Consider the following 13,791-nt stretch of genomic DNA (forward strand, 5'->3'; position numbering starts at 1 on the left):
AATTAGAAACACAATTTATACAATTCTATTGTATAAAGCGAGAGAGGCGAGCGACAGAAATAAGCGAGCAAGAGAGGGAGAGTGGCGAGCGAGAATATGAGGGAGAGAGGGAATAACAAACACTTTGTTATGAAATACAAATAAATCAAAGATTAGCTAATGTATTTATTTGGGAAACTTACATAAATATACTATAATAACAAAATATTTACCATTTATAGCAATAATATTTCTTTTTAACTTGATCACTTTAATTTCATTTATAATACAAATTTAACGGTAACGAAACTAAAGCTTCACACGGGTCTTACTTCTTTTTTTCCAACTTGAAAGGGGAATAAAGCAGATTCATATTACAAAGAACAATTTTTTATTCACATGTAATACAAATTTTAATGATAAATAATTCATTTATCACACATTTTAATTCACTTATAATACAATGTATCAAACTTTTACCAAACAAAAATAATATATTTTAAAAAATAATTATAATTCATATATATTACATACATAATTCACTTTTAATACATATGACAGATTTAACATAGTATTGCTATAAATGATAATAAATAAAAAATATTGCTAAAATCAGTAATTATTTATTAAAATTTATCAATTTATGTAATTTTTCCTATTTATTTTATATCTAAATATAAATATAATAAATTCATTTTTTTTCAAATATAAAAATAAAAAAATTATTTTTAATTTTGACAAAAATAAAATAAAGAAGGTCCTATCTCGTAAATTCCGCAAAACATCAAAAACTCCACCTTTTTAATCCACCATTCCCCCACTTTTCTTTCTCTCTCTCCTTTCTTCTTTGCTCTGTTTTTTTTCCATTTCTCTCTGTACATTGTTTTCTCCTTTTCTCTTTTAGAGAGAGAAAAAAAATGGTGAATGAGTTTATGGTATGTGTTGATAGGATCATAATAGCAACAACATGTTTTGGAGATTCATCAGTTACTAATGGTGTTGGTGGGAGAGAAACCCTTTTGACTAATGATGCTGTAAATGTTAATTCTACTGTTGAAATAATCAATTCAAGAAAAACCCACCAAGAAAAAATTAGTATTATTACTAGTACTTGTGTTGGTGGAGAAGGTTCTTCAAAGGGTAGTAGTAGTAGTAGCAGTAGTGTTAGAGAGTGTAGGATTTGTCAAGAAGAAGATGAAGAAACTGATATGGAAGCTCCTTGTGCCTGTAATGGAACTCTCAAAGTATACCCATTTCACCCCTTTTTATGATTTGCTTTAATTTTACTTCTTGGTTTGGTTGTAGATTTTGAGTTGTGTTTTGTGAGGTGCATTTTTCTTTTAAATTTTATGAGTGAAAGAGCCTATCTAAGACTGGTCTTACTCCATTTTTTTGAAACTTGAAAATATTTGAAGATAGATTTTCAAAATCTATGGCGGAAATAGGTAAAGTTTCAGTTTTTTTCTACCATTTTCATTTGTTTTCTTAGGCTGGCTAAGGAAATATGTGTTATTTCTATTTTTTCTTCTTTTTTCTTTAATGGGGTTAATTTTTTTCTTTTTTAATTTTTGGTTAAAAGTTTGAGTTTTGATATCACTTGTTTTTTACTTTGGCTTGGGAAACGTGTGTTTGATTGTTAATGGATACAAAAAATTTCTTTTGTTTCTTTCCTTGAGTTTTTAGTCTTTCTGCAATATAAAAATGAAAGATTGATGCTTTTGATTGTACAAATATTTTCTTATAATAAAAGAGTCATAAATTCACATAAAAACTTTTTGCCAAAACCAACTTTTTGTAAAGTTAAGCAAAAAAAAAAAAAGGTTTCTTGAGAAGACTGAGTTGGGAGTTTTTTTAAGTTCCCAGAAAGTTTTGATTTTTGTGCAATTTTTTTTTTTGATTCTTCCTTCACATGATGAATGCCTTGTGAGTTATTTTTGTTCTTATCTGGAAAAAAAAATCAAAAAGTATGCTTGCTTGGTCACCAAACTTTTTCTATTCTCATTAAATGTGGATTTTGAATATTCTACCTTTGTTGAACAGAAAATTTTACCTGCAGCTGAAAATATGCGCCAAATAATTAAATGCATGACATGACAATAGTCTTTTGATCAAAAGTCTGTTTCTTATTTGTGACCCTTTATGATGAAAAATACTATTGCTATATGTCAGTTATACTGGGATTTTATTTTCATATTTATGGGAATTTATGTTATAATTGATGATGGTATTCAAATGTCAAAATGTTTGAGTTAATGATGGTTCAGTTATCCTGAATGTCATATGTCTTCATGGATTGAGTAAATGCTAGTATTAAATTACTCTTTAGAAATGCTGACGGATCCTGTCGGATCCTTGGAAAGTAATCCATTCTTGGAGGATCCAACATGAGCGCCACACCCTTTTTGAAGAGTCCGAGCAAACATAGTGTTACTAAATTTGCGTTCGTTTTATGCCTAATTCTTATGTTCATATTGAATTAGTAGAGTTTGTTAATGCTGCAGTTTCACCTCAAGATTTCTTAAGGTACTATTAGATTAAAAAGCTGAGTATTGATATTCTGTCATCTATTGTACTTGCAGTTTGCTCATAGGAAATGTATTCAGAAATGGTGCAACAAAAAAGGTGACATCACCTGCGAAATCTGTAACGAGGTTGGTAGCTTTAAGCACCTGCTTTTAGTGGAAAAGATATTTCTCTAGTCTCAAGTGATGTTGATTTGTTATTTGTGTTCTATTAGGTGTTTTCACCAAACTACACCCTTCCACCGGCAAGAAGCAACCCTGATGTAATGGCAATTGATATCAGGTATGTGTTTCAGGTTGTTAGTTGTATAGTACTTGGCGTTTGCTTTCAAACAATACCTTGTAAAAACGAACCTTTGCTGGTTCATTGAAACTTGCAGTTTAAGTTGTGACAATGTAAGTAGGGACGAATTGCTTGATAGGTTTATCTACTTCTGTATTCTGTGTCAATTGGTTAGTAAATATCAGTTGTAACCTTGCATAATTGGCATTCTTAAAGAAAGACTAAAATACAACACTTGGAAGACTGTTGATGGGACCTTAAATAGATTGACATCAGTTCTCTTGCCTGCTTAATGTCTTAACACTGCTAAATATGAGAGTGGCATAGTTCCGCTTCATCTATCCCTTGTGTTAAGGTTTATGATCATGATCTAGTTTCTTTTCGGAATATGTCAAATAATATCATTTGGTCTTCTTAGATCTCCTTGCTCCGAGAGGCATATGATACATGAGTGCTCCATAGGTGTCGTCAATTATTTTTGAACATATAGGAGTTGTTTCTGTTCTAAGCTCTCCTTGAGCATGTTCTTTACCTTGATAGGCCAATTTAGTTGTTTGCGTGAAAATGATGGCATTGCAATGACTTTTCTTTTGAAGTTGAGTAGATAACAAGCTTTCAAGAGATCTACTTTGGGATACCAATCCTTTTAATTGTGATTTTGGAACTCAGAGTAGATCTTGTTGCATGCATTTTAATGCCATCATGTGCGGAAATCTTTATAAGATTGCTGATAGGTTTCAACAGAACCTAGCATTTGTGACATGATCCAACTACACTTAATGTTATTATATATGAAATATCAAATGTCCAGTTTCCAGCATCCAAGCATCCAACATGAACAGTAAATACTCTGTTTTCCGATCGAAAAGTCAATCTTTCTGACCTTTTTCTTCTTCGGTTTGTTTAAATCAGGCAAGCATGGGGACCGGGCATGGATATTAGAAATCCTCATTTTCTGGCTTTTGCTGCTGCTGAGCGTCAATTCCTGCAATCAGAGTATGATGATTATGCCATTGCTAGCAGTGGGAGTCTAGCATGTTTCCGCTATGTTGCAATCATTGTATGTATAAGCTGTGTAATGCTTCTATGATACAGTCATTTTGTTTGTAAGCACTTCATTATTGAAGGTCGGTTGTTTTCTATTAATGCAGTTGATGCTACTTTTGCTGATACGTCAAACCTTGATGGTCACAAGGGACTTTGCAATGGTACAGGACCCATCAACCTTCTTCAATGTAAGTCGGAATCATTGTTCATTCCATATGTCTTGTCTTCTAAGATAGTTCAGCAAGGAGGACTGAACTCCCATGCTGTTCATTCTTTCACTAGCGTGTACTCTGGCTGTTTGCATCATTGAGTGTGATTAGGAAGTGTACTGCATCGTATCAGCAATTAGCATGACAATCTACACCACGGTTCTGAGGTTTAATTTGTTCATTTGGATGCATGTACTATTCTTGTGTAGACAACTTCCGTTTATTTTTCATATATAAACAGCAGTACTTGCACTGACACTCTAGTATGTTTAGCTGCCAATTATTTTAACTTCGAAGCATGTTTTGTAAACTTCAGTTTCAGATTTCACTTCTTCAGCTGGCGGCTTTCCTCCTCCCTTGTTATGTAATGGCTCGGACATGGTACATGATACAATATCGGAGAAGGAGGCAGGTATGTACACCTAACAGTTATCGTAATCATTCTCTTTCCTCTCGCATTCTGCCCTTCAATTTTGTGTCCATGATTGGCTAAAATTGGTTCCTTGGCAACTTTTGCTGCTATGATTACCAGTAATGTCATGAGCCTTGATATAACAGCATATGATGTTAGTATACAATGACATTGACCCTTTGTTACTGTTACTTGATGTCTAAGGGTCCCTCGTTCCCTATCTCCGATTTCATGTTAGAACTGCAGAGTGAAAGTTCTTTAGCTTTATCTTACATATGCACGATTCATTTCAGGGTTAAGATGGACGATGTTTGGTTAGCATGATCTTTTGCAGCCTTTATCGTCTGTTATGAGGTGAATGCTGCTGTACATCACTCTTCTCTTTCGAAAGATTATCTGTATCTATCTCCCGAGGTGCAAACGTTTAGTTAGCCCTCTTCGAGCTCTACATATAAGTTCTTCCTTAGTCTCTCTCCTTAGCTAGTGAACTCGGAAGCAAATGTAAATGTGAGGATTTGAGTTCACAGGCATTTTCTTTTTTTATCACTTTTCTTCTGTAATCTCAGTTTAATTGGATGTCATAAAAACAATTGACAATCCATATGAAATTTCTAATGGAACAAGGAGTTTTCTGCATTTTGTTGAGGGTAGCATGCTTCACTCAAATATGTATATTTTATATATCATAAGTTTATTATTGTTGACTTGTTATACTTTTTGCATAATTCTCAAATATATAGATTTGTAAGCATATTATATATATTCACAAACAAAATTAACAAGTTTGACTCTTGAGATTCAAAATGTTAACATAAATTGAGACAAGATTACATGTTTGATTGTTGGAGTTATATAGGTATTAGTTATACGTGAATTTAATTATAAGGAAGTCTCTATTATTTCATGCAAGTTATGTTATCCATCTTTTTGTATAAAATAATGTATAATTTTATTTCAAAATTTATACAGAAATTAATTTTTTGAGTTTCTAAATTGCAAATTGTATTTCATATTATATTGGGAAAATAGTCAAATGATCCTCCAATTTATAAGTCAATTCTCGACTACACTCTTATATTTTATGATGGTCTTGTTACTTTTTTAGACATTTAAAAAATAAATATATTGCCCCTTAAAAGGTCATACCGAAATTTGTGGTAAGTGATGGACTGCATATACTATGCTACGTGAATATATTGTACTTTTTTTTATTTAAATATTATTATTCTAATTTTTTATTCTATTTCCCTTAAATGTTTTCTTTTCTAAATCAGCACATTCTTGTTTTTTTTTTTCCTTTCTTTGACTACAAATTTTCTAAAATTTCAAGTTCCATTTCTAAAACCTCCAAAAATTTTGTTTCTTAATCTTTGTTTGAATTATTTTTAGAGAGATTCTCAATTTTCTTATACAAGCCAATCTTGAATATTTAGATTTGATATTTAATGGGTGTTCTTCGATGAGAATATTGTTGGAGTTTGAGAAGCTAAAAAATGAAGTATATTTGAATGAGAATGAATTGAATTAGTGAAATCTCTAAAAGTTTACTGATTTTTAAGGTCGTAAACATATTTACTTGACTCACAACAATTTAAAAGGAGAAAATCTTCTGGGTTGTTCATGTTAAAGGATTAATTTGATGTTGATATCATTAATCAACTTTAGGATCTGATTCGAATATGAGTTTCTTCAATTTTGTGTGTTGTTATACTTGAAATAGTAAAAATTTAGTCGTAAAAGATACTAATTTTGACTTAGATGCTTCGTTATTTTATTTACTCAACTGGATTTCTTCTATATTATTTAATTTTATGTTTTTGTGCTTCAACTTATGAAGCATTAGCTAAGCAAAAGTGTTATTTTTAATTTGATCTCGTATTCTACTAATTTTTTCAAGTGAAGTTGATCTCTTTTGAAAAAAAGAAGAAAGGAGATAGCATTTGTAATAACCACATTAACGGTGAGGTCATTTCATACTTCTTTTCAGATAATTTAAATCACATGGAGTGTTGAAGAGATATAGAAAGAAAGAGAAAATGGAAAAAGATAAAATAAAAGTAAAAAAGTTGCATACATAATTTTTTTAAAAAAAATCAGAAAATTAATATGACAAATAAAAATAAGAAAGTTTTTGCACTTTCTTTGTCAACTCAACATTAGAGAGCAAATAATTCTACTATAATATAGTTCAAGGGGATAATAGGACCCTCCTAAAATATAAGGGACCGTTTGGTTATTGGTTAGAGTTATATAGGTATTAGTTATGCAGGGATTATTTATGCAGAATTTAATTATGTAGTTATTAGTTATGCAGGGATTAGTTATGCAGAATTTAATTATGTAGTTATTAGTTACGCATGGTTTAGTTATGCAGGCATTAGTTATGCAAGTATTAGTTACGCAAGGTTTAGTTATGCAGGGTTTAGTTATGTTGAATTAAATTGTGCGGGTATTACCTATGCGGATATTAGTTATGTAGGTATTATTTAGTTATGTAGCGATTACAATACATGAATTATCAACTATTGAATATTAATCTTGTTGTAAATTATTAATATATATTATTCACAAAATAATAATACATGTTAATAAAATGTGGAATATATTGAATAATATATAATGCTCATATTTGATTAACATATGTACTGTCAAAAAATATATCATCAATTTTTTTAATAGTAAAAAAATATTTATATGTGCATAAATAAATAAAAACTGTAAGTATATAAAAATAAATAAAAATAGTATATATATATATATAATAGAAAAACAGCAAAGTTTTCAATTAAAAAAAATTAAAAATAAATGAAAATGGTCTATATATAAAAAGAAATAAAAACAACAAACATATATAAGAAAACAATAAAGTTTCTAATTTAAAAAATAAAATAAATTAATAGAGTAAATCTATAGGTTTTCATTTTAATACATGTATAACTAATACCCACATAATTTATTCCATCTTCTACACTGCATAACTTTATGTAGGACTACAAAAAATGCAATTAAATACTCCTCTATAAATTAATACATAAATAACTTTTATACTATATTTAAATTTTACCAACCAAAAATGGTATAAATTATGTTGACGTTTATACCTAACACAAAATTTCTACCAAATATAATAAAGCTAATGCAACTTTTAATACATGTATAAGATGTCTCTTATACAGTAACCAAACGACCTCTAAGTGTTTAATCCATCAAATTTGTCCATCACACACACACACACACACACACACACACACACACACACACACACACACACACACACATATATATATATATATATATATATATATATAATGGAATATAAATAATTAATATTAAGGATAAAATATATACTCATATAAAAAAATATGTTTATCTTGATATATTAAAAGTGACAATTAAAAATAAAACATGTATGTTTATAATATGGTAGATAATAAATAAAAATAAGCTGAGGAAGTAATACAGCCAGAGGGTATGAAATATTACTCATAGGGATTTATTTTTGTGAACACATTAAGGGCCCGTTTGGCCATAGGATATGATATCATGATGTGATATCATAATATGGAATTATGAGATAAAATTGAAGTTTTGTTTGGACATATAATATGAAATTTGGTGTTGCATATTTCTCATAAACATAAGAATCCCATATGTTGTAAAACAAATAAAATAGTTTCAGTTGTTTATTTAATCTTACCAAATAAACAAAAAATTATAAAATAGCATAATAAATTATTACATTGCTATTAAACAGTTACTTAAGTAGAGAACAAATAGTTTTGCAATAATTTTTCATGTGATTTTATAAAATTTTGTTTATTTGGTGTGATTGAATAAACAATTGGGGTTATTTTAATAATTTTACAACTTATGAGATTCTTATATTTATGAAAAATATACAATACCAAAATTTCATATTGCATGTCCAAACAAAATTTTAACTTAATCTCATAATTTAAATTTAATATTATGATATCATATCATAATTCCTGATGGAATAATTACTTGTGTGAATCCTTTTTTATAAATAATTACTATTTTTAGCTATACTCTTTAATTATTATATTTATAGCAATATAAATAATATTATATATTATAAGATTTTTTTGTCGCTCGCTCTTTCTCTCTTTTCTCTGTCAACTTTTTTCTTTTTGTTGTTCTTCCTCTCTTGCTTTCTTTTTATTATTTTTCTCTGTTTTGCTTTCTTTTTTGCTGCGCGCTCCCTCTCTTTCTGTTTCTTTTTTTTTCCTTTAGTTTCTCTCTTTAATTTTTTCGTAGAATAGTGAATAATTCGTAGAATGAATAAAACTTTTATCAATAATTAATTAATTAAACAAATAATTTAATTGTAATAAATGAAGACACATAATAAATTGAAAATGAATTAAACTTGAATTAAATATGTATCACACACATATTAAAGTTGAATTAAAAATGTATCACACAAAGATCTATAGAGTAAATTAAACTTGTATTAATAATGAATTAAACAAGTAATCCAACAGTAATAAATAAATCAAAATATTGCAAAATAAATTAAATTATTTTAAAATTGTATTACACAATATTAAAGTTGAATTAGAAGAGAATTTAGAATGGATAAAAAACGTAAACTAACAAAAGACAAGACAATGATCTATAAATTGAATTAAACTCATATTATCCATGAATAAAACTTATATCATATGCATCTTATAGATTATCTTTGCTTTTATCACCACGATAACCAATTAATTAGACAAGTAATCTAATTGTAACAAATGAAGAAACATAATAAATTGTCAAATGAATTAAACTTGAATTAAAAAAATGTTACACACATATCAAAATTGAATGAAAAACAACTTAAACATGAATGGTAAATGTAGCAAATAAAAGAGCATTACGTGATTTGTAAATTGAATAAAATTTGTATCAATAATGAATTACAGACGTAATTCAATCATAACAAATCAACCAATAAAATGCAAAATGAATTAACTTGTATTAAAAATCCATACACAAATCTATATATATATATAAATGAGGATCATAGAGGAGGTGATGTGGCACCTCTCTATGACCTCCATTCATTTTTTCTTATTTTTTTTCTTTTACTTGACATTTTTTTCTTATTTTTTTCAATTATTTTTTTTATAAACTTATACCTCTTTAATTATATAAATTCTATTCTTAAATTAGTATTAATAATATTCATAACCCTCAAACCTTTCATATTCATAACCTCTTAAACCTTTCATATTCATAACTTCTAATTATTTAATGTGAAAGGTTACATTAACACTATATATCACACTAAAATTGTTTGTTATTTTGTAGTCATCTTTGGTAGAGAATTAGTGGAAGAAATGTTATAATATTTGTAAGCTTTGAGGTGCATTATTTTTTCAAATATTATTTCATATATTACTTTTAATTAGCAAGTAAGGCTAATATGTCATTATATTTTTATTTCTTCTAGATAAATTATTTTGTTTTGTTATCTTTGAGATTTATTTTATGACTAATAATGTATTTGTTATTATTTTTCTTGACTCTTGTATATAGTATGAAATGATAACATCAAGCGATGAAGATTAGTGGATTTTGAGTTAAATATATTGATTATTTGTCCAAAATGATTATGTAGGAGAATTTACGATTAAATGTAATTTTTTCTTATTCTTTATGAGATATGATATTTTATTTTGTGAACTTTGAGATTCATTTTAGGACTAATAATTTATTTGTTATTATTTTTCTTGACTCTTGTATATAGGATAAAATGAGAACATTCAGAGATGGAGATTAATAGATTTTGAGCTATATAGTGATTATTCTTTATTTTTTTAGGTCCTTAAAGAAGTAATGTTTCTATTATATTATTCCCTTTTGAATTATTTATATTTTGTCAAAAATGATTATATGTGTTTAAATGTAATTTTCTCCTTATTCTTTATCTTTTTCTTCTTTTGGTAGATAATTTTTTAACTTATTTAATCAAATTTGCCGATTATAGAAGATATATCTATAGTGAAAATGGTTAGACATTCTTGCATAATTTGAGTTTACAAGGAAAAATAATATGATATGTCTAATATAATTACAACTCTTTCTTTGTTGAATCATACATTTAATATTATTTGTTTATGTTCATGAAGATAGAAATCTTGAGTTTTTTTAATAAAAAAATATCTAATTTATTCTCCTTAGACCTCTATATGATTCTTAGATAATTTAACTATATATAATGATAACATTCTTCAAAAATAATTATTTGTTTAGGTAAATTCATCTCTCACTTTTTTATTGATAATATTAGTTTATTGTGTTTGTGACTTATAATATTTTAAAACATAGAAGTAGAAATCGATATGCTACTTAAAGAAATATGTGCATATACTTTCATAATCCGGTGAAACAATTTTTATTAACAAAAATGATAGAACATAAGAATGTAAAGTTAATTTATCATTTTTAAAATACACATGGTTTTACCAAAAATAAATTATTTATTAATATGTAAAATTACAATTCTTAAATTTTTCATTTTTGTTGTTTTTCTTAGAATATTTCAAGTTGTTTATTAATAAGTCTTTATGTTTTCATATTTGTTATTTTTCGGGAGTTCTAAAGTTATTTCAAAATTACGATTAATTTATAATTTTAAAAATTTAGTTGGTTTCCTACCTTTCTATTTACTTATAATAAAATATTTGTCTCAATAACTCTAATTTGTTTGTTTTCATTTTCTATAGTTAATGTTCTTTATTAGTGTAATAATGTACAAATATTACTCTTATTATGTTACAAAAGTTCAAAGTCATATTATTAATCTCTCTTAGTTATTGTGACTTTTTATTCTTAGGAATTTATTATGTTAAATGTAATATTTATTTAAAATGTGAAATATATTTTTTAATATTTTGTGTTTAAGCCAAACAAAATTAAAAAAAATTGGAATTGTGTATGTGTCATTTTCTTGAATCTTTTTTTCGTAGTTAATTCTCTCTTTTGTTTTCTTTTAAGTTATTTTTAAATTTTATATTTTTTCCCAATATAAGTTGTCCCAAAAATAATTGGATATCTAAACCTAAGTATAATGATGATGATAATAATAATAATAATAAGTATGAAATTTAACTAATTAAGATTTTTAAACTTTTCTTTATTTAAAATTTAATTATTAAAAAGTTATTAATATAAATATTAAATTAATCTAATATTGTACAATAAAAATAATTAAAACATGTGATGATTGGGTCATGACGAGGACAAGTAATAGTAATTGTGGATAATGATTTATAATACTGTTGGCTAACTATATAGTCATGAATACTAACTATTAATAGCAATCCGAGTTATACATTGCCGAAAAATTATACTAAGAATATAATTTATAAAATTACAAATAAACATAAAAGAATGATTAGATTTAAAGTTTACATAAATATATATAAATTATACTAAGAAAATCTCAAATAAAAAAGAAAAAAATGATCACAAGTTTACATTTAAGTAGTTCTAATATTACCCAATTCTTATGAGTTATTACCTTCCCTTTTTCTCTATAAAATTTATTTTTAATATTTAACTTTTCGAAGTTCACATATATTGATTTCTTAATAAATTTCATATTTAATCTAAATATTTTTCATAGTTTCTCTTCTATAAAATTATGTGATTAACAAAAAATTCTTTTTATTAAAGTAATTATTGATATTAATATGTAATTTTATTTTAATCTTTTTTATAATCGCGCGAAGCGCGGCTAAGTACACTAGTATTAAATTAAAGTTGAATTAAGCATAGATAAAAATTGTAACCAATGAAACACAAGACAATGATCTATAGAGTGAATTAAACTGATATCAATAATAAATTAAACAAGTAATTTAATAATAAAAAATAATAAACTACAAAATAAATTAAATTTGCATTAAAAATGTATTACATAATATTAAAGTTGAATTAGAAGAGAAAAATAATAATAAATGAAAAACGTAACTAACGAAAGACAAGACAATAATCTAAACTTAACCAAAATCAATTATAAACTTAGCCGAACCCTCTTAAAATTGGGATATAAACTACAAACGACATTTCACTTATTTGTAGCAACAACCTATCCAAACTAATCACAAGTTTGTAAAATTGAATATTTATAATGACAATCAATGATGAACTATTCTTTCTATAATTTTAAAATTTTGAAATTCTTATTTGAGACATCATATTGTACAATTTTCTATTTTTTCTATTCCTTTTCTTGTCGTGTTTTTGAATAAAAATAGTGAAATAAGGAAAAAACTAATTTAAAAATAATTATTAAATGATTTTTTTTTGAAAAAAAAAGGAGGAAGAAAGATTGACACAGAAAGAAAAGAAAGAGAAAGAGAAAAAGGGTAGAGAAAGAGCGAAAGTAAGATTAACTATACAATTTTTTAATTCTTAAAAATTGTTATATTTATTAGAAATATTATATTGACATAAATGGTAAATATTTTTTTAATATGGTACATTTATGTAATTTTCCATTCCTGATTCCATATCATTATACCATATCGCTTTGTCAAACGGGCCCTAAATATGTTCAATTGTAATAATTCTAAAGATCGGTAGAATGATGAATAATATAGAATAATATACCATATCACATGATCAAACGAGCTTAAAGCAACTTTGATCGACATGCTTGCTTGGCGAGCAAGGAGTAATTTAGGAATATTTTAAATTAAAAGTTTTGATCGACTTCTATCAAAAGCTGTTATGGTTGCAATATTTGACAAAAATGTCAAAACGTTATTTACTTAGTTGTCCTATGCAAAAAGTACTATTTTCTAATTTCTAGACCCCACATGTTGCAAATATATATCTATACTACGCGCACGTCATTTTTAAATTTTAAGTGATGGATTTATAATTTTTAAAAAATATTTACGTCCTAAAGTAATGTATATGAAAATAGAAGGAAATACTTAACATATTGCTCAAAATTATAGAGACACTTATACTATATTAAGGTCCTATTACCCTCTTGAACTTATTTTATAAGTAATTTTCTACCCCTTTTTGGCATACGTAGCACTAACATGAAAAAAAAGTCAACCAGCGTTGAGCCCACAAGATAGTGCCACGTAGATTAAAAAGGGATAGGAAATTATTAATAAAATAAATTCAGGAGGTAATATGACCTTAGTATAGTATAAATATGTCTCTGTAGTACTAACATGAAAAAAAAGTCAACCAGCCCACAAGATAGTGCCACATAGATAAAAAAGGGATAGAAAATTATTAATAAAATAAATTCAGAAGGTAATAAGACCTTAGTATAGTATAAATATGTCTCTGAGATTTCAA

At 26.6% G+C, this 13,791-nt stretch overlaps 1 protein-coding gene across 1 annotated transcript; it reads left to right on the forward strand.

The window, feature by feature from the left end:
* The first annotated feature begins 761 nt into the window (after nt 1–761).
* Nucleotides 762–5,097, forward strand: LOC107026971. The gene is made up of 7 exons (XM_015228118.1): nt 762–1,223; nt 2,559–2,630; nt 2,717–2,784; nt 3,697–3,844; nt 3,936–4,019; nt 4,357–4,452; nt 4,746–5,097. Exons 1-7 carry the CDS (start codon nt 897–899, stop codon nt 4,749–4,751), a joined length of 801 nt encoding a protein of 266 aa, XP_015083604.1. The 5' UTR covers nt 762–896; the 3' UTR covers nt 4,752–5,097.
* The last annotated feature ends 8,694 nt before the right edge of the window (nt 5,098–13,791 follow it).

This window comes from Solanum pennellii, chromosome 8 (assembly GCF_001406875.1).
Source record: "Solanum pennellii chromosome 8, SPENNV200".
NCBI lineage: Eukaryota > Viridiplantae > Streptophyta > Magnoliopsida > Solanales > Solanaceae > Solanum > Solanum pennellii.